The 21219-nt window shown below is 41.4% G+C and overlaps 1 protein-coding gene across 1 annotated transcript; it reads left to right on the top strand.

Moving 5' to 3' along the window:
• The first annotated feature begins 47 nt into the window (after positions 1-47).
• LOC110493979 (ellis-van Creveld syndrome protein) lies at positions 48-18002 on the top strand. The gene is made up of 20 exons (XM_036949990.1): positions 48-498; positions 763-876; positions 1238-1324; positions 1708-1931; positions 2100-2184; positions 2453-2551; positions 2673-2810; positions 3357-3518; positions 3867-4083; positions 9966-10114; positions 10351-10449; positions 10543-10755; positions 12639-12748; positions 13002-13215; positions 13577-13792; positions 14178-14313; positions 14616-14718; positions 15088-15214; positions 15695-15785; positions 17842-18002. Exons 1-20 carry the CDS (start codon positions 313-315, stop codon positions 17940-17942), a joined length of 2871 nt encoding a protein of 956 aa, XP_036805885.1. The 5' UTR covers positions 48-312; the 3' UTR covers positions 17943-18002.
• The last annotated feature ends 3217 nt before the right edge of the window (positions 18003-21219 follow it).

The following is a 21219-nucleotide window of genomic DNA, read 5'->3' as shown; positions in this document are numbered from 1 at the left end:
GCTCCACCCCTAAATGCCTTGCGTTACATCCAATCTGTTCAATGATTGGTTGAATAGTCCGTCTTTGAAACATCGAATCTGACCGCTACAAAAAAAGTGTTTTGTTAGTTACGGTGTCATACCTTAAGTTATTACTTTTCCACCACGCGTTTTTTTTAAAAAGTAACATTTACGGTTGTTTTCGGTAGCTTAATGGTTTACGGTCTTTGTCCATGACCAGTTTGAGTTGTTGTCCTGATTCTTTCTTTCAGGCGTAGAAGAAATGTGCATTTTTCGTCTATTTTCTTCCTTTGCACCCGGGAATTATCCAAAATGAACGACCACGATACGATTAGGCATCCCGATTGCTCAAATGATGTATTAGTTCACTTTGCAGAATCTCTGCACATATTTACAGGATTATTGACAGTGGCCACTGTATGTGGTTTTTTTTCAGGAATCATAGCTGCAGCCGTTCTGTATGTCTTTTGCCTGAAGCCTATGCTTCTAACTCGACAAGTAAGTTTGTAAAGGTGTTTATTATAGGTTTGTATTAGTTAGTGTTATAACTCGTTGTTTGGATAGGCAAATAGCTTAGCCACCTGCATGACCTCATTGGCAATAATAACAGCAATAATCAATAACTCTGCAGTCATCAGCTCACTATTTGGCAAGCGTCAGGATACCATTAACACGATTTATAACTGTTTAATAACTGAGGTGTATAGTCCTTTTGAATAAACCCAATTCAAAATGATACTGTCTTCCATTCCTTTCCACCAGGGCTATGATGCCAGAAGACTGTTCGACGGAGACGACCAGGATAGGGAGAACAACCACAGTGACTGTGTCAGCAACAGCAAGAAGGGTGTCCAAAGTGCCACTACCAATGAAAAAGTAAATATATTCTATTTTAGTTATAGATATAGAATATTTGAGCACCATAAAAGTGCCTAAGTGTGATAGATATATTGCAAGGTATTACACTCTTCAGCTGTTCCCAAATATAACCCCCTTTGGTTCCAGTTCAAACTATTTTGGGTTCCTTGTAGAACCCTCTGGGAAAACGGTTCTACCTGGAACCAAAAAGGGTTATCCTATGGGGGACAGCCAAAGAACTCTTTTAGGTTCTAGATAGCAAATTTTTTTCTAAGAGTGTACAGTATGTGTAAAGAAAAGCTGATTTGGCTTTCATTAACATTCACCTGACTTCATTAACATTTTCCCTAACAATTCACTTTGTTTATTTCTTTACCAGGAAAAGAAGCAGCCACCTGTGAACAGTGATGTGGCTGCTTTTGCATCACGGGCAAAGGTGGTGTACCCCATCAACCAGAAATACAGAGTAAGATCATCTATCTGTTTATATTACAGCCTTCATACCACATGTAACCAAATCTATCCAAATTGGAACACTAATTGCAATGTAATTTTGCCTTTATTCTGATAGTTCAGCACAAAAACATATTTAGATATTTGTTCTGTACCCTTTAAAAGCAGTCTATGGCTGAACTACCCCTTTAAAGATCTAATCTGCATTAGGCGTAACAGTGCCACTGTTCGGCACCAAAGACTTTGTTATTGTGTTTGTTTTGTTGATGAAACGGAGGTGAGGAGCATCCAGGAGTGTGGTAAAAAAAAAAATGTCCACGACATATTCTGCTGAAACATCTGGCAAACTTTCACTTTGAGGTGAACTGGCCCTTTAACGTCACATCCCAACGTCAGCCCTTAGCGGATGGAGCCTCCAACCCCTCACTGCACGAGCACTCCAAGCTGCCTGTCCTCCCCAATGGAGAGTCCTCGTCGGGCTGTAGCGGGGATTCACTGAGCCAGGACCAGGACAACGACGACAGCAGCCAGTTCATCTCCTCCTCACTGGTCCCCAAGAGTCTGCGGAACGAGAGCTTCACCAGGGTGGCCCTCTACCCCCACACGCTCTCACAAACAGGGTGAGATGACGAGGAACAGATATTTCAGTTCATTAAAGTGCTTGCTTCACCATGGAACACTACCATTATATGTCTGTGTATGAGGATGTCATATTGCTGAGTCTCCCTTTACTGTTCTGTACTGTAGATGCAAGCTGTGTTTGTAATGTAATTCTGTTACCACTGTAGTTTTGAGGGCAGGATCAGCCTGTATTGTCTGGCTCTGCAGGACGTGCAGATACACTGTTCACAGGTCCTGGAAGAGAAATGTGTGGTGGGTGACCTCTTTCTTTCACCACACAGTAGCAAACAATTGGGTAGCACATTCCATGAGCCAATTAATGCATTATGAATGCACTTATATGGCCTATTATCTCCTCATATTGAATTATCAAGACTTTATATACTGTATGTTTGTTTTTAAGAACATTTCCATTGATAATATGACAACCGTACTAGTTTGCTTAAATGTTGTGTAACATATTGGTGGGTCCAAATCTCAAGAAGATATCTCCCTTACCTCTCCCATTTCCTTGTTGTAGCTCTTTCTCCAAATTCTCAGAATTATACTCAGCGGTCGTTTTCCCAAGGATAAAAAGGATTCAGCTTTTTTCACCAGTGTTCTTCTCCTGCAAGAAAAGGTACAATCTTAATCCAAATCCTAGCATGAGATGTGCATGCGTAACATGATTTCCCACAAACCTGCTTTTAAATTCTCAAGTAAGGATTCTGATCTTTATTGATTTTCTCATCTCTTTGTAGGAACTGGGTTTATTAAAGAAAGAACTGTCAGCCAGCCTGTTTTCCTGTGAGAGAAACAAAGATCTAAGTTCAGATCCTTGTACCCTGGAGGAGATTGAAAGAACTCAGAAAGATCTACTGGAGCACGTGCTTCAAATGGTACGCGCTTCAAATGGTACGCGCTTCAAATTGTACGCGCTTCAAATTGTAAGCGCTTCAAATGGTACGCGCTTCAAATGGTACGCGCTTCAAATGGTACGTGCTTCAAATGGTACGCACTTCAAATGGTACACGCTTCAAATGGTACGTGCTTCAAATGGTACGTGCTTCAAATGGTACGTGCTTCAAATGGTACGCGCTTCAAATGGTACGTGTTTCAAATGGTACGCGCTTCAAATTGTACACGCTTCAAATGGTACGCGCTTCAAATGGTACGCACTTCAAATGGTACGCGCTTCAAATGGTAACCAAGTCGACTAGATCAAAAAGCACGACCAAACCTTTGAACCACATAGTGTGTAATTCACATTATACAAATTGAACCGCCAACATTGAACCATATTGTCTGCTCTAGCAAAGTAACATGATTTCACCGACAATGCAATTGCCAGTTTGATGGAAAAAATCTTGGACGTTTATGGGGAAACGTTTTCTTTAAAAACTTGGACGTTTGTGAACAAATTTGAAGTATGTCTATCTCCACAGACCAAGGGCTTTAGCAAGCAGGTGGAGGCCTTCTGCCAAAGCCTCCTGGGCAGGTCCAGTGTTCTCCCCAGAGATGAGGCCCAGGATGTCATCCACACCCTTATCCAATGTCTCCTATTGGTCGAAAACCAGCTAACTGAGACTCAGGCGGCAGACATGAAGGTGAGATATGAGAACAAGAAACATTTAAGGATACAGGACAAAGAAGTTATTTTTTTACATACAAGTAAGGCTTTTTCAGAACTTCTCCATTTGCACCCAAAGCTTTGTACCTTTAATGAGGTTCCATGCATGGCCGCTGTTCTACATGGATGCATTACACGTAAAACTTTTTTTGTATTTTTTTAAAACTTACAACATAGAAAATACATAAAAATGTAACACATAAAACAATTATAGGAAGGAATTATTGTCATACTTCTTACACCTATCTAATCTTCATGGCCGATAGGATCTATTTATTGATGAGGGCCTGCATCCATCTCTCTCTTTCCCCTGGCTCTCTCCCAGAGGACCCAGGAGAAGCTGCTGTGGTGGGAGGAGCTGAGGGGTGTGCTGCAGGCCAAGCCGGCCCTGCTCCAGCAGGAGGTGTCCCTCAGACAGGACCTGGTGGCCCGAGGCCTGGAGCAGCTAACCAGTGACGGCCACCTGACATTCGCCACCATGGAGAAGACCCTGGGCGAGCTGCAGACTGCCCTGACTGAGGGGCTGCAGCACTGCAGCGAAGGTGAGTCATGTTGCAGACGCACATGCATGCATGCACGAGCATGGACATACACAGACGCATGCACACACACACACACACACATGCACATACGCACACACACACACCACCTACATTCTTAGATCATCTATAAGTAGTGTTCCCCTATATTCATAAATCTTTGCCGCCACTCAATAACAAAAAAGTAAATTACTTTTTGGGATGGTGAAACTTTTTCAGTATATACTTAATTCTTACGGCTATGGGTTTCGCTAGCGGCACCCCTCGACAACATTCCGCTGAAAAGGCAGCGCCTTAGAAATACAGTGCATTGCGAAAGTATTCGGCCCCCTTGAACTTTGCGACCTTTTGATGGTTAAGATGGTTAACATTTATGGGAAGATGGATGGAGCCAAATACAGGACCATTCTGGAAGAAAACCTGATGGAGTCTGCAAAAGACCTGAGACTGGGACGGAGATTTGTCTTCCAACAAGACAATGATCCAAAACATAAAGCAAAATCTACAATGGAATGGTTCAAAAATAAACATATCCAGGTGTTAGAATGGCCAAGTCAAAGTCCAGACCTGAATCCAATCGAGAATCTGTGGAAAGAACTGAAAACTGCTGTTCACAAATGCTCTCCATCCAACCTCACTGAGCTCGAGCTGTTTTGCAAGGAGGAATGGGAAAAAATTCAGTCTCTCGATGTGCAAAACTGATAGAGACATACCCCAAGCGACTTACAGCTGTAATCGCAGCAAAAGGTGGCACTACAAAGTATTAACTTAAGGGGGCTGAATAATTTTGCACGCCCAATTTTTCAGTTTTTGATTTGTTAAAAAAGTTTGAAATATCCAATAAATGTCGTTCCACTTCATGATTGTGTCCCACTTGTTGTTGATTCTTCACAAAAAAATACAGTTTTATATCTTTATGTCTGAAGCCTGAAATGTGGCAAAAGGTCGCAAAGTTCAAGGGGGCCGAATACTTTCGCAAGGCACTGTATGTAACTTTCACACATTAACAAGTGCAATACACCAAATGAAAGATAAACTTCTTGTTAATCTACCCATCGTGTCTGATTTCAAAAAGGCTTTACAGCCAAGTCAGAGCCAAGTTGCAAAAACACACAGCCATTTTTCCAGCCAAAGAGAGGAGTCACAAAAAGCAGAAATAAAGATAAAATTAATCACTAACCTTTGATGATCTTCATCAGATGACACTCGTAGGACATCATGTTACACAATACATGTATGTTTTGTTCGATAAAGTGCATATTTATATAAAAAAATCTCAGTTTACATTGCCGCGTTATGTTCAGTAATGTTTTGCTTCCCAAACATCCGGTGATTTTACAGAGAGCCACATCAATTCCCAGAAATACTCATAATAAACATTGATAAAAAGATACAAGTGTTATTCACAGAATTAAAGATAAACTTCTCCTTAATGCAACCGCTGTGTCAGATTTCAAAAAAACTTTACGGAAAAAGCACACCATGCAATAATCTGAGTACGGCGTTCAGAGACCAAACCAGCCAAAGAAATATCCGCCATGTTGTGGTGTCAACATTAGTTAGAAATAGCATTATAAATATTCACTTACCTTTGATGATCTTCATCAGAATGCACTCCCAGGAATCCCAGTTCCACAATAAATGTTTGATTTGTTCGATAAAGTTAATAATTTATGTCCAAATTCCTCCTTGTTGTTAGCGCGTTCAGCCCAGTAATCCATCTTCATGAGGCGCGAGCACTAGGTCCAGACGAAAAGTCCAACATTTCTGTTACAGTCCGTAGAAACATGTTAAACAATGAATAGAATCAATCTTTATGTTTTTAACATAAATATTCAATAATGTTCCAACCGGAGAATTCCTTTGTCTTTACAAAAGCAATAGAACGCGAGCTACCTCTCACGTGAACGAGCGTCAAGAGCTTGTGGCACTCTGCCAGACCACTGACTCAAAGAGCCCTTATGAGCCCTTCCTTTACAGTAGAAGCATCAAACAAGTTTCTAAAGACTGTTGACATCTAGTGGAAGCCTTAGGAAGTGAAATTTGACCCACCTCAGATTTCCCACTTCCTGGTTGGATTTTTCTCAGGTTTTCGCCTGCCATATGAGTTCTGTTATACTCACAGACATCATTCAAACAGTTTTAGAAACTTCAGAGTATTTTCTATCCAAATAATATGCATATACTAGCAACTGGGACTGAGTAGCAGGCAGTTTACTCTGGGCACGCTTTTCATCCAAACGTGAAAGTGCTGCTTTTGTTATAATGTTTGAGTCACCCAAATAGCATAAGAACACGACATAAGCCATTGTAAAAATCAAATAAAATCAACGTTTATTTGTCACGTGCACCGAATACAACAGGTGTAGAGCTAACAGTGAAATGCTTACTTACAGGCTCTAACCAACAGTGCAAAAAAGGTATTAGGTGAACAATAGGTAAGTAAAGAAATAAAAACAACAGTAAAAAAGACAGTGAAAAAACAGTAGCGAGGCTATATACAGGCACCGGTTAGTCGGGCTGATTGAGGTAGTATGTACGTACATGTAGATATGGTTAAAGTGACTATGCATATATGATAAACAGAGATTAGCAGCAGCGTAAAAGAGGGGTTGGCGGGTGGTGGGTGGCGGGACACAATGCCGATAGCCCGGTTAGCCAATGTGCGGGGGGACTGGTTGGTCGGACCAATTGAGCTAGTATGTACATGAATGTAGAGTTAAAGTGACTATGCATATATGATAAACAGAGAGTAACAGCAGCATAAAATAGGGGTTGGGGGGGGGCACACAATGCAAATATTCCGGGTAGCCATTTGATTACCTGTTCAGGAGTGGCTTGGAGGTAAAAACTGTTGAGAAGCCTTTTTGTCCTAGACTTGGCACTCCGGTACCGCTTGCCATGCGGTAGTAGAGAGAACAGTCTATGACTGGCGTGGCTGGGGTCTTTGACAATTTTTAGGGCCTTCCTCTGACACCACCTGGTGTAGAGGTCCTGGATGGCAGGCAGCTGCTGATGTACTGGGCCATACGCACTACCCTCTGTAGTGCCTTGCGGTCGGAGGCTGAGCAGGCAGTGATGCAACCAGTCAGGATGCTCTCAATGTTGCAGCTGTAGAACCTTTTGAGGATCTGAGGACCCATGCCAAATATTTTTAGTTTCCTGAGGGGGAATAGGCTTTGACTGTCTTGGTGTGTTGGACCATTCCAGTTTGTTGGTGATGTGAACACCAAGGAACTTGAAGCTCTCAACCTGCTCCACTGCAGCCCTGTCGATAAAAATGGGGCGTGCTCAGTCCTCCTTTTCCTGTAGTCCACGATCATCTCCTTAGTCTAGGCTGTCTTGTCTTTGTCGGTGATCAGGCACTGTTGTGTCGTCTGCAAACTTAATGATGGTGTTGGAGTCGTGCCTGGCCATGCAGTCGTGGGTGAACAGGGAGTACAGGAGGGGACTGAGCACACACCCCTGAGGGGCTCCAGTGTTGAGGATCAGCGTGGCAGATGTATTGCTACCTACCCTCAGCACATTTTCTCTCAGCCCCATGGCATAATTTGTAGAATTGCAGGAAGTTTGCTTTAAAATAGCAAAATGTTGTCTCTGCGGCAAATACTAGAGCCTCTAACATTTTGTGTCAGAGACCACGCCATTGGCCTGACACACATTATTGCTGCCGCGTGCAAATAGCCAACCGCTGAAACGAAGAATCTGGTTTGTGTTCAAAAGTGACCTCCCTGAATTCAGTATCAGGTCAAATCATAGACATTAGGAGTGCGTTCTTAAATTGCCCCCGGTGTCTCAGAGTGCGCTCTGGGACATTCTTAAATGAAGATCATTCAGAGTGTTTCTCTTTTGGGGTTAGGTTGAGTAGGGTTGATCAATGCGTTTTGACCTTACCACAACAGTCAAGCTAACTGGCTAACGTTGCTTTCTAGCTACTTTCAGACACAAATGAGAGAACACCTCACTGTGACCATTTTACTAGCAGAGCTGGTTATACTGTTTTCATGTTATCTAGTGGGTTAACCACTGTACTGGCAACAATTACATTGAGTTTTTTATCCAATGTTTACTGACACAGGCCACTGGTGCTAGGTCTTTCGTAAATTCATGAATTATTCCCCGCTCTGGCACTCTCAAACCAGAGTGCTCTGATACCAGAGTAGATTGCCAGGGTGAATTTACGAACCTAGATTAACATTCTATTTGATGTGAAATGAGTACCCAGAGGGCACAATTTGGCACATGACGTCATAATGACGTCTTTGTAACCAGTTGTGCCCACTGGGAAGTTGTGTAATTATCTAGTACCCTGCTGAACTTCCCCCCTGAGGAATATGGTGGTAATATTTCAGTATTATGTGGCCTAGTTCCTCATCTTAAATTAACTGGCTTCTTAAAATGTTCAGTGCCCTTTCTCCATTACCAAAAAGAGTAAATCAAGCAAATTAATATTGATTATTCTTTGAGTGCACTGTTATAACCAATGCGAACCACACTGTGGTGACAATAAAATATAATTGTATAGTTATACCAATTATGATTTTTCAACACCGATACCGATTATCGAAGGACCAGAAAAGTTGATACCGATTAATCGGCCGATTTAAAAAATGTTTTATTTGTAATAATGACAATTACAACAATACTGAATGAACACTTATTTTAACTTAATATAATACATCAATAAAATAAATTTAGCCTCAAATAAACAATGAAACATGTTCAATTTGGTTTAAATAATGCAAAAACAAAGTGTTGGAGAAGAAAGTAAAAGTGCAATATGTGCCATGTGTAAGAAAGCTAACGTTTAAGTTCCTTGCTCAGAACATGAGAACATATGAAAGCTGGTGGTTCCTTTTAACATGAGTCTTCAATATTCCCAGGTAAGAAGTTTTAGGTTGTAGTTATTATAGGACTATTTCCCTCTATACCATTTGTATTTCATTAACCTTTGCCAATTGGATGTTCTTATAGGCACTTTAGTATTGCCAGTGTAACAGTATAGCTTTCGTCCCTCTCCTCGCTCCTCCCTGGGCTCGAACCAGGAACACAACGACAACAGCCACCCTCGAAGCAGCGTTACCCATGCAGAGCAAGGGAAACAACCACCCCAAGGTTCAGAGCGAGTGACGTTTGAAACGCTACTAGCGCGCGCTAACTAGGCAGCCATTTCACATCGGTTACATCAGCTTCAGTCAGATTATACGCAAAGCAGGACACGCTAGATAGTATCTAATAATATCATCAACCACGTGTAGTTAACTAGTGATTATGATTGATTGATTGTTTTTTATAAGATAAGTTTAATGCTAGCTAGCAACTTATCTTGGCTTACTGCATTCGTGTAACAGGCAGTCAGTCTACATGTGGAGTGCAACGGTCGTTATTGCGTTGGACTAGTTAACTGTAAGGTTGCAAGATTGGATCCCCTGGGATGACAAGGTGAAAATCTGTCGTTCTGCCCCTGAACGAGGCAGTTAACCCACCGTTCCTAGGCCGCCATTAAAATAAGAATGTGTTCTTAACTGACTTGCCTAGTTAAATAAAGATTAAATAAAGGTGTAAAAAAAAAACTTCAAAATCGGTGTCCTAAAATACAGATTTCCGATTGTTATGAAAACTTGAAATCAGCCCTAATTAATCGGCCATTCCGATTAATCGGTCGACCTCTAATTTTGATATAAGTACATTTTGTAGTAATGTAGTTTAATACTCAACTCTAAATGATAAATGCGGCATGACACACAGAAGAATTAAGTGAATTGTGTTAAAAGAAAATTGGTAAAATTCTGTGCCAAATCAACAACTTAGTGTAGTAACATTGTAATTTACAAATAATGATGTCAATAAATCAAAACTACATGTAATTACATTTTTTTATACAGAATGCAGGATAAAGACCAAGGAGATTGTGTATGAAAAAAGCAAGAAGATCGACTCCAAGAAAAATAAACTCCTGAGGACTCACGCAAAGGAGAGAAGCCGTGTACTGGATTCTGCACAGACGCACAGCGACCTACAGGAATTTGTGAAGGTCAGTATCTCTCTTTTAGTAGGCTCATTCGTTCCCTGTCGTGTGTCCAGTGCCATAACAATAGTAGTAGTAGCGGTACTGCTAAACTACTTCTCTGTTCACTCACTTCACAATAAAATCGAATTTGGATAAGTACAAACTCTGTGTATTATGGTTTTCCAGTCCCATTACATGACATTGTTAATTGCTCCTTATAACTCTATGCTCCGGTTTAGCAGTTCAATTCTCTTCTCCAGGTGTATCAGGAGCTGCTTCTGAAGCAGAGGAAGCAGAGCAGTGACTTGGAGCTGCAGCAGGATGGGAGAGTGGCAGAGGCAGTGTGTGATCTTTGGAGGGTAGGTCGTAATTATGGCATTTCACCAAAATCTGTGCAGTGCTAATTCAACTTATTTTCTAATAGAAAATAACCCATGCTTTTGTGTCTCCAGAGGCATCATGCCACCTGGTCCAAGAAGCTGGGAGAGCTGGCCAAAGACATCTTCCTATCTGCTCTCCCTGCTCAGCCCCAGTTGTCCACAAACCAAGGCCAGAGGCTATGGCTGGATCTAGATGGTGACCTGGTTGCACTGCTGCAGCAGGCAGAGTTCAATACCAAACGGCAACTGGAGGGTGTACAGGCTCAATTGGAGCAAGATGGACAGGTACTATATTAGAGGTTGACCGATTATGATTTTTCAACGCCAATACTGATACCGATTATTGGAGGACCCAAAAAAAGCCGATATCGATTAATCGGACGATTTTTATTTATTTATTTGTAATAATGACAATTACAACAATACTGAATGAACACTTATTTTAACTTAATATAATACATCAATAAAATCAATTTAGCCTCAAATAAATAATGAAACATGGTTTAAATAATTCAAAAACAAAGTGTTGGAGAAGAAAGTAAAAGTGCAATATGTGCCTTATAAGAAAGCTAACGTTTAAGTTCCTTGCTCAGAACATGAGAACATATGAAAGCTGGTGGTTCCTTTTAACATGAGTCTTCAATATTCCCAGGTAAGAAGTTTTAGGTTGTAGTTATTATAGGAATTAAAGGACTATTTCCCTCTATACCATTTGTATTTCATTAACCTTTGCCAATTGGATGTTCTTATAGGCACTTTAGTATTGCCAGTGTAACAGTATAGCTTCCGTCCCTCTCCTCGCCCCTACCTGGGCTCGAACCAGGAACACATCGACAATAGCCACCCTCGAAGCAGCGTTACCCATGCTGAGCAAGGGGAATAACTACTCCAAGTCCAAGTTAATTATAACATAATAACACACAGAAATACGAGCCTTAGGTCATTAATGTGGTTGAATCAGGAAATTATCATCTCGAAAACAAGACATTTATTCTTTCAGTGAAATACGGAACCGTTCCGTATTTTATCTAACGGGTGGCATCCATAAGTCTAAATATTCCTGTTACATTGCACAACCTTCAATGTTATGTCATAATTACGTAAAATTCTGGCAAATTAGACGGCCCAAACTGTTGCATATACCCTAACTGCGTGCAATGAACCCAAGACAAGTGACACAATTTCACCGGGTTAATATTGCCTGCTAACCTGGATTTCTTTTAGCTAAATATGCAGGTTCTGTGTATTGATTTTAAGAAAGGCATTGATGTTTATGGTTAGGTACACATTGGAGCAAGGACAGTCCTTTTTCGCGAATACGCACCTCATCGATTGTATGCAACGCAGGACACGCTAGATAAACTAGGAATATCATCAACCATGTGTAGTTAACTAGTGATCATGATTGATTGATTTATTGTTTTTTATAAGATAAATGTAATGCTAGCTAGCAACTTACTTTGGCTTACTGCATTCGCGTAACAGGCAGGCTCCTCGTGCGGTGCAATGAGAGGCAGGTGGTTAGAGCGTTGGACTAGTTAACTGTAAGGTTGCAAGATTGAATCCCCGAGCTGACAAGGTAAAAATCTGTCGTTCTGCCCCTGAACAAGGCAGTTAACCCACTGTTCCTAGGCCATCATTGAAAATAAGAATTTGTTCTTAACTGACTTGCCTAGTTAAATAAAGATTCAATAAAGGTGTAAAAAAATGTTTTATAATAAATAAAAAATGTTTAAAAATCAGCCAAATCGGTATCCAAAAATACAGATTTTCAAATGTTATGAAAACTTGATATCGGCCCTAGTTTATCGGCCATTCCGATTAATCGGTCGACCTCTATACTGTATACATGCTGCCGGACCCAAAAAGGTAATGAATAGAGCTGACTCGATTCCCTATTCTACATGACAGACAGCATATCTCTTCAACTAAATGCATCTTTATCTGGACCTTCTGTAACGTTGCACTCTTCTGGATAAGCGCCAGGTTACACTCCTGGGTCATATTCGTTAGGCACTAAATGGAAGAAAACTTTAGGAAATGTGGAGGTAGTACTACTAGATCTGGTCCAGTTACAACCGATTGTTTTTGCTTTCCGTTTTGAAATGTTTTGCTAATGACTACGCCCATTTTTAATACTGTATTTCTGTATGTTTGTCCTGCTCTAGGTATGGTGTGAGGAAGCGGCCCTGGTGCTGGCCTGTCTCAGACACCTAGGTGAACAGCAGCTGAAGATCCTTAGAGGCATGGTGGTCAGACAGAGCTACATGCTTAACAGGTGAAGCAGGGGGACCCTCTGGCAGGTGGAAATACATAAAAAATACAGTATTTCATATATGATCTGAAATCGATTTGATTTTCAATCGTAAACATTTTATACACTCTAGCACATCTGACAAGCAAAAGCATGGTTTAAAGTGGCACAGTAGTTATCATGCCTGATACTGTAAAAATAGGATGTGCAGGCTTTTGTTCCAGCCCAGAACTAACACATTTGACTCAACCAACGACCAATCCCTATGCTATCCCAGCCACGTGGGGATGTTGATTGAGAAGAAACAGCACCTCCTGCTGGTGGTGGTGCAGAGGCACTTTGTGGCCAGACACTTCTGTCTGAGGGTCTTGAAGGAGATGAGGTTGTCCAAGCTCAAGGTGCTGTCTCAGAGTGACTTCAGGGCCCTGCTGGCTCTAGAGGACCACACCCAGACCATAGTCAGACCAACGCTCCCCAAAGCCCAGCAGCAGGTTCAGTCACACATTCACTAACATTATATTACATGTTATTATACAATCTACAAAGTGAGAAGATGAGGCTTGTTTTGACATTTGCTACAGCCCAGTAGAAACATGCCTGATTCAACTGATCAACTAATCACCAAACCCTTGATTAGTTGAATCAAGTGTTTGTGCAGAGCTAGAACCAAAAAAGTGCACACTTGTGATTCCCCCTAGAAATGAAGAGAAACTACTTTAAAAGGAATACAGTATATAGAGACCCCTACCTGTCCTTCTTGCTCCATCTACAGCTCTTTTTTACACTATCAATATGTCACCTTGTCACTGTGGTCTGTCAATCACCTCCCTCTGTGTCTTGGACTGCCCACAGGAATCCAGTGCCAGTGTTGCCGAGAGGCACCTGGGCCCGGAGACTCTGCTGATTGGCCACAGCTTCCAGCAGGAGTTTCTGTCAGAGTTAGAGACGGGAGCGGAGCTCCTGCAGGCCAACGCCCAGCAGCTGGTGGGCCACGCCCTCAGCCAGAGCCTCTGGCAGCAGATGGACCAGGCCCCTCCCACTAGGCCCCAGCCTGACCACGGCAGGAAGGTAATGGAGCGACTGGCCTCATTCATAAACAACCTCTAGGCCTTTCCCCCTAAGACAGACATGGGCAAATTAGGGCTAATGTGATAATTTTAGATTATGACAAAAACCAAGTATAAATTATAGTGGATCTATGCCAGTGGAGGCGGCTGAGGGGAGGATGGCTCATAGTAAAGTCTGGAACGGAGTCAATGGAATGGTGTCAACCACATGAAAACCACGTTTGATACCATTCCATTAACTATATTCCAGCCACTATTATGAGCCATCCTCCCCTCACCAGCATCCACTGACCTAGGCCTATGTGTTATGTTTAAATAGCCCCCCCCCTCCTTTTTAAAATCTATTTTCTATCTATTCTAATTGTTATTTATTTGGGTATGGGTAGAGCCAGTTGACGGAGGTAGCGTCAGAGAGTGTGTACGTGACCCGGGATTCCCTCAGTGCTCTGGTCACCAGCTACTACTCTCAGATCCAGGACATCACCAAGGGCCTTCAGCAGCAACACCCTAACAAGGCCAGAGGTGAGATGAACAGGTGGCGATTTTGGTCCGTTAGTGCTAATTCTATAGTAAAACTACAGATACTATGAATGTGTAAGGTACCTTACAATCTGTTCACTGAAAAACTACACTAGAAAGTATTTCGGTTCTACTGGCAGAATTGTGGGCTGTTATTGTGCAATGTTGCAATTGATTGGTGTATTGTTTTTTTGCAGGGAGCTGTATGCTATCTCAAACCTTCACATAATCTTCAATTGATTGAATTAGGGGCCAAAGTTAGTAATACAACTATCACTGTGGTGTTGTGTCTGTCCCCTCCCCAGAGGAGTGTGAACGACGAGAGAGCAGCTCTCAGATGAACAAGGACATGCTAAAGGAGCTGGCCAACTGGGGGAGGAAGCCCATGTCCACCGAGTTTCATCAGAGGTACTGTTTACTTTCTCTACTAACTAATTGACTGTTATTTATACTATACATTTGATTCCCTGTCGTTCTCTCCTATGACTTGGCATGGCAATTAATGAACACGGCATAAAGTTGTCTTTTGCAAATTATGTATGTACAAACCTGGGTTCAAATTGAGCGTTTGATTGAGCCTGCCTGGAGTGTCAGATGGATGGGTTTTGCACTTTTGTGACTATTTCATTGGTTCTTTTGAGCCAGGCAGGCTCAATCAAGTGCAGCTGAAGTATGAAAGAAAACAAATACTATATGAACCCATGTCTAATATTGTAACGGTATTATACAGAGAAGAGCTCACTCTTTTTCATTGTACACTACCCACCATGCTAATAGGGTTGAACTGCAGAAGAAGAGGATGTTGGAACAGTATGACTTGGAGCAGGAGGTCGCATGTGAAACTCTGAGGAGAAGGAAGTTAGCCCAGGAACAAACCATGGAGCGAATCAAAGGACAGTTACAGGTAACAGCCACCTTGTAAATGCTAATTCACAACGGTTCATCGGTTAGGGTAGCAGGGTAGCCTAGTGGTTAGAGTGGTGGACTAGTAACCGAAGGTTGCAAGTTCAAATCCCTGAGCTGACAAGGTGCAAATCTGTCTGCCCCTGAACAGGCAGTTAACCCACTGTTCATAGGCCATTGTTGAAAATAAGAATTTGTTCTTAGCTGGCTTGCCTAGTAAAATAGAATTATCATGATGATGTGAAAGCAGAGAATAGTTTAGTTTTAACTTCCATGAATCCGTGGGAGAGTTGGCAAACATTTCTTCAGTCTTATGTGTAAATATCACTACATAGTTTGTTCAGCTAATATAAGTAAATTCATGGATAATGCCTGTTGTTCATGATTTATATATTAAAGATTGTTTTAATAAATATTTTATGAAATAAAAAATACATTTGTATTAATTTTGTATATTGTATTTCTGTGTTTGCTCCATCAGGAGGCAGAAGAGGCCTTCATAGCTAAACTATCTGCCTTAGCTCGGATCCCATTACCCGACAAAGAGCTCAACACTGAGGATGACATCATAGGTAAGGATTTTCAAGGGCTGTATCTGAAATGGCACACTAGCAGTATTAGTAGTAATAGTACTAGTGACTAGAGGTCGACCGATTATTTTTTTTCAACACCGATACTGATACCGATTATTGGAGGACCAAAAAAAAACGCTACCTATTAATCGGCCGATTCTTTTTATTTATTTGTAATAATGACAATTACAACAATACTGAATGAACACTTATTTCAACTTAATATAATACATCAATAAAATCAATTTAGCCTCAAATAAATAATGAAACATGTTCAATTTGGTTTTAATAATGTAAAAACAAAGTGTTGGAGAAGAAAGTAAAAGTGCAATATTTGCCATGTAAGCAAGCTAACGTTTAAGTTCCTTGCTCAGAACATGAGAACATATGAAAGCTGGTGGTTCCTTTTAACATGAGTCTTCAATATTCCCAGGTAAGAAGTTTTAGGTTGTAGTTATTATAGGACTATTTCTCTCTATACCATTTGTATTTCATTAACCTTTGACTATTGGATGTTCTTATAGGCACTTTAGTATTGCCAGTGTAACAGTATAGCTTCCGTCACTCTCCTCGCTCCTACCTGGGCTCGAACCAGGAACACAACGACAACAGCCACCCTCGAAGCAGTGTTACCCATCGCTCCACAAATGCCACAGCCCTTGCAGAGCAAGTGGAACAACCACTCCAAGTCTCAGAGCGAGTGACGTTTGAAACGCTATTAATGCGCACCCCGCTAACTAGCTAGCCATTTCACATCGGTTACATGAGCCTAATCTCGGGAGTTGATAGGCTTGAAGTCATAAACAGCTGCTGGCAAAAGCACGAAAGTGCTGTTTGAATGAATGCTTACGAGCCTGCTGGTGCCTACCACCGCTCAGTCAGACTGCTGTATCAAATCATAGACTTAGTTATAACATGATAACATGTTGAATCCGGAAACTATGGTCGAATCCGGAAACTATCATCTCGAAAACAAGACGTTTATTCTTTCAGTGAAATTTTCAGTGAAATACGGAACCGTTACGTATTTTATCTAACGGGTGGCATCCATAAGTCTAAATATTCCTGTTACATTGCACAAACTTCAATGTTATGTCATAATTACGTAAAATTCTGGCAAATTAGGCGGCCCAAACTGTTGCATATACACTAACTCTGCGTGCAATGAACGCAAGAGAAGTGACACAATTTCACCTGGTTAAAATTGCCTGCTAACCTGGATTTCTTTTAGCTAAATATGCATTTAAAAAAAATATATATACTTCTGTGTATTGATTTTAAGAAAGGCATTGATGTTTATGGTTAGGTACACATTGGAGCAACGATACACACCGCATCGATTATATGCAACGCAAGACATGCTAGATAAACTAGTAATATCATCAACCATGTGTAGTTAACTAGTGATTATGATTGATTGATTGTTTTTTATAAGATAAGTTTAATGCTAGCTAGCAACTTACTTTGGCTTACTGCATTCGCGTAACAGGCAATCTCCTCGTGGAGTGCTATGTGAGGCAGGTGGTTAGAGCGTTGGACAAGTTAACTGTAAGGTTGCAAGATTGAATCCCCCGAGCTGACAAGGTAAAAATCTGTTGTTCTGCCTCTGAAAGAGGCAGTTAACCCACCGTTTCTAGGCAGTCATTGAAAATAAGAATGTGTTCTTAACTGACTTGCCTAGTTAAATAAAGATTCAATAAAGGTGTAAAAAAAAAAAATTGTGTCCAAAAATACAGATTTACGATTGTTATGAAAACTTGAAATCGGCACTAATTAATCGGCCATTCCGATTAATCGGTCGACCTCTACTAGTGACCAGGGCTTCGAAATGACACCCTTTTCCCAGTATAATGCATTCCTTTTGACCAGAGCCAAAGTAGTGCAGTAGTACCATTTCGGACGCATACTTGGTATACAGCCCATTATATTTGCTACTGAAAATAGAAGCTATCACACAGTTTTCTTGTTAATTTTATGATTATGAATATCCTACCATAGTTTTCAAATAAGAGTGTTTGTGAACATGAATTGCATCATCAATGTCACATTTTTACAGGGGAGGAGGAGAGTCCAACATTGAATCCAACATTGTGGAAGAGGCGAGAGAGGCGGGAGCATGAAACTCTGCTCACCAATCCAACCCTTTTATTTTCATGACAGGGAGTGTCACACTTTAGGATTAGGGTAGACAATTGGAACACAACTATGTTTATTACACCTGACCCTGACGGGGGGGGGGGGGGGGGGTTGTACTGGGCTGTTTTCACATGTAATATAACCCTTTTTAATCCTCTTTATGTCCACTGAAAGCAGGCTAGTGATTGCTTTGCAACGCTTGCAGTTAGCCACCGATTCCTTCCAAACCCCTCATTGTGGAATTGCGATTTCCAACTTGTTGTGTAAAGTCCATATCAAATGGCCAATGATCACCGATTCGTTTTATCTATAATTTATCTTCATATGACAAGGATTGAAAAGGATTTGCCAGTTGATTGCAGCATGTCTAAGGCACCTTCACACAGATGAGCAGGGACCCTGGGCACCTTTCTTTGGTGTTTTTCAGAGTCAGTAGAAAGGGCTCTTTAGTGTGCTAAGTTTTCATAACTGTGACCTTAATTGCCTACTGTCTGTAAGCTGTTAGTGTCTTATCGAACGTTCCACAGGAAAATGTTAATTATTTGTTTATGGTTCATTGAAAAAGCATGGGAAAGAGTGTTTAAACCCTTTACAATGAAGATCTGTGAAGTTATTTGGATTTTTACGAACTATCTTTGAAAGACAGGGTCCTGATAAAGGGACGTTTCTTTTTTTGCTGAGTTTATATACTAGGTGGTGTCAGAGGAAGGCCCAAACATTTTTCAAAGACTCCAGTCACCCAAGTCATAGACTGTTCTCTCTGCTACCGCACAGCAAGCGGTGCCAGAGCTCCAAGTCTAGATCCAAATGGTCACTGTTGGTGTTGAATTACAGGAGAGTGAGACCAAATCATGGAAGCTGGACAGAGTGGATTTCAGTTGTAACAAAAAGGCAGTTTATTGAGTCAAAAGATATCTTGTCCTGCAGTTTAACGTGCACGGACCTAGTCACATGACTCAGTAAGGAGTCAGCTGAAAAGGGACCTAGACAGAGGTTGCAGCAGATTTTATACATGGAATAGTGTAGGTGGAGTCTTGTCGTGTTGGTCTTCTGACTGGTCCCGAAGAGTTGGAGGCGGGCCTGCTCCAGCCAGAGCAGGAGCCCCATTGGTGCACAGCAGAGTCCTCTGCTCTTGGCACCCGACCAGTAGAGGGGGGTGGAGTGTGAGTGTGCAGTGCTCATGAAATGTTTGTGTGTCAAGGAAGCGTGAGATAGGGGGACTGGCAGTGTCTGCTTTAGGCTCAGGTGTTTCCTGTCTTTGCAGGAGTGTATGCAAGGATCAATGTCAGTGAGATAGTTTGGCACTCTAAGCTCGTTAGTGTTGCAGGATGTTCTTTGTAGTTTACAGGGGAGTATATTTGAGTGGTGGCAGCCCTGTGTCCTTCGGATAATCATGTTATTGCATGTAGGCTCTAAACTTGACTGAGGACACTGGGCCCAGAGTTATCTGAGGACATCCGGTTTAACCAGAGCGTTGGCCAGCTAGTAATGCTTGATATTTGATTATTTATATAACATCACCCGGCCTACAGTACCTACATGTACAAATTACCTCGACTAACCTGTACCCCTTGTGGTGGTTAATTTATTTACTATCAAATGAGGGGAGACAAACTTATCACACAAGTCAGAGTTATCTCCCAGAGGCCCATCCTCACATACATCTACAATAGTTAACAGAATACTCTATCAGAAACCCAGATTGTAGTCAATACCATATACCCAATGCTATTGAAATGACGAAGAAACCCCGCAAATAACCCAATTTATAATTGTTTGTCGTCGTAAAATCAGGCACATAATAACGACGCAATTCCCAGAAAATAGCCCTAATTAAAGGTCCAAGCATTACTCCGGAGATGATTCTTACATGCCAAATTAATAGATTAGCAGTAGAGTTAAATCGACATTCATTGACTAGAAAATAGAATTTGCGCTTTTGAATAAAACTAGATTATGTTTTCTCATGCAACGTATTTCAATTACTTCACTACATCACATTAATCACGCAATGATACGTAGTTGGATGGATACCCTAGGCTTTATGGAAAAAGGGTTATTCAATACATTCAGCAACTCCTCTCATACTGGGAAGAAAAAAATGAAACACATTTTCAGGCCTTAAGGGCAGTTTAATTTCAAATGTACATTGTCTTATTGGAGAAAATCCAATAAGCGTTTTATAGTTACATCGTTAGGGTAAGTTAACCAAAAGTGGACACACTACTGTCAGTTTCTAGAACACAATTTCCCAGACTTTGTAGACAGTTTGTAACGGCTTTCTTCCTGGGAAGGAGAGGACCAAAGCGCAGCGTGAGAAGTGTCCATGGTTATTTAATGACAGCGACTCAACACATGAATACACTACAAAACAACAAATGTGGCAAAACCAAAACAGTCCTATCTGGTGCAGAGAACACAAAGACAGGAAACAACCACCCACCAACCTAAACACAAAACAAGCTACCTAAATATGGTTCCCAATCAGAGACAATGACTAACACCTGCCTCTGATTGAGAACCATATCAGGCCATACATAGAAACGGACAAACTAGACACACAACATAGAATGCCCACCCAGCTCACGTCCTGACCAACACAAAAACAAGGAAAACACACAAGAACTATGGTCAGGACGTGACAGTTTAATAATGCTTAAACCTCATCTTTATCAAATGATCCATTAAAGATACCAACTCAAAACCTACGTACATCTACGAATGGGTGGTTTAAATTGTACCTAATTATATTCCCAGTATTACTTTGTCACGAGGGACTAGGTGTGTGAGGAAGAATCAGGCGCAGAGAGCAGAGAGTTCCACAGGAAGAAGTGCACTTTAATCTGCCACAAAAGCAATGCCCACAACACAGGGCGCGGAAATATATGGACCAACCCAAAACACAGGGCACCAGGTCTAGAACACGAACACACACACGTAACACAAGAATAATCCCGCTCAAAACAAGGGTGGGTATACGCACTTTAAATAAGGAAGCCCATCAAGCACACACAAATAGACACAGGTGCAACTAATAAGACAAAACAAACAGAAAAGGAAAAAGGGATCGGTGGCGGCTAGTAGACCGGTGACGACGACCACCGAGCACCGCCCGAACAGGCAGGGGAGCCAACTTCGGCGGAAGTCGTGACAACTTTATAAAATCTCTAGTAATCGATTATACACACATACAACTTAGCATATTTTCCTATATTCACAGACTCCATATAAAACGTAAGAAAATCTTAGGTACTCACGACAACCATTCCATTTGCTTTTTCAAGGACTCTCCACAGCT

This window comes from Oncorhynchus mykiss, chromosome 17 (genome assembly GCF_013265735.2).
Source record: "Oncorhynchus mykiss isolate Arlee chromosome 17, USDA_OmykA_1.1, whole genome shotgun sequence".
In the NCBI taxonomy this organism is placed as follows: Eukaryota; Metazoa; Chordata; class Actinopteri; order Salmoniformes; family Salmonidae; genus Oncorhynchus; species Oncorhynchus mykiss.
The sequence above is the reverse complement of the archived record's forward strand: the minus strand, read 5'-3'. Positions and strand labels throughout refer to the sequence as shown.

Excerpts from the sequence above, each read along its gene's own strand:
- LOC110493979 (XM_036949990.1), top strand. The coding sequence starts at position 313 with ATGAACGACCACGATACGATTAGGCATCCCGATTGCTCAAATGATGTA. Across the intron at positions 13,216-13,576 it reads TCCCCAAAGCCCAGCAGCAG|GAATCCAGTGCCAGTGTTGC; the intron begins GTTCAGTCACAC and ends GACTGCCCACAG. Across the intron at positions 14,314-14,615 it reads ACACCCTAACAAGGCCAGAG|AGGAGTGTGAACGACGAGAG; the intron begins GTGAGATGAACA and ends TCCCCTCCCCAG.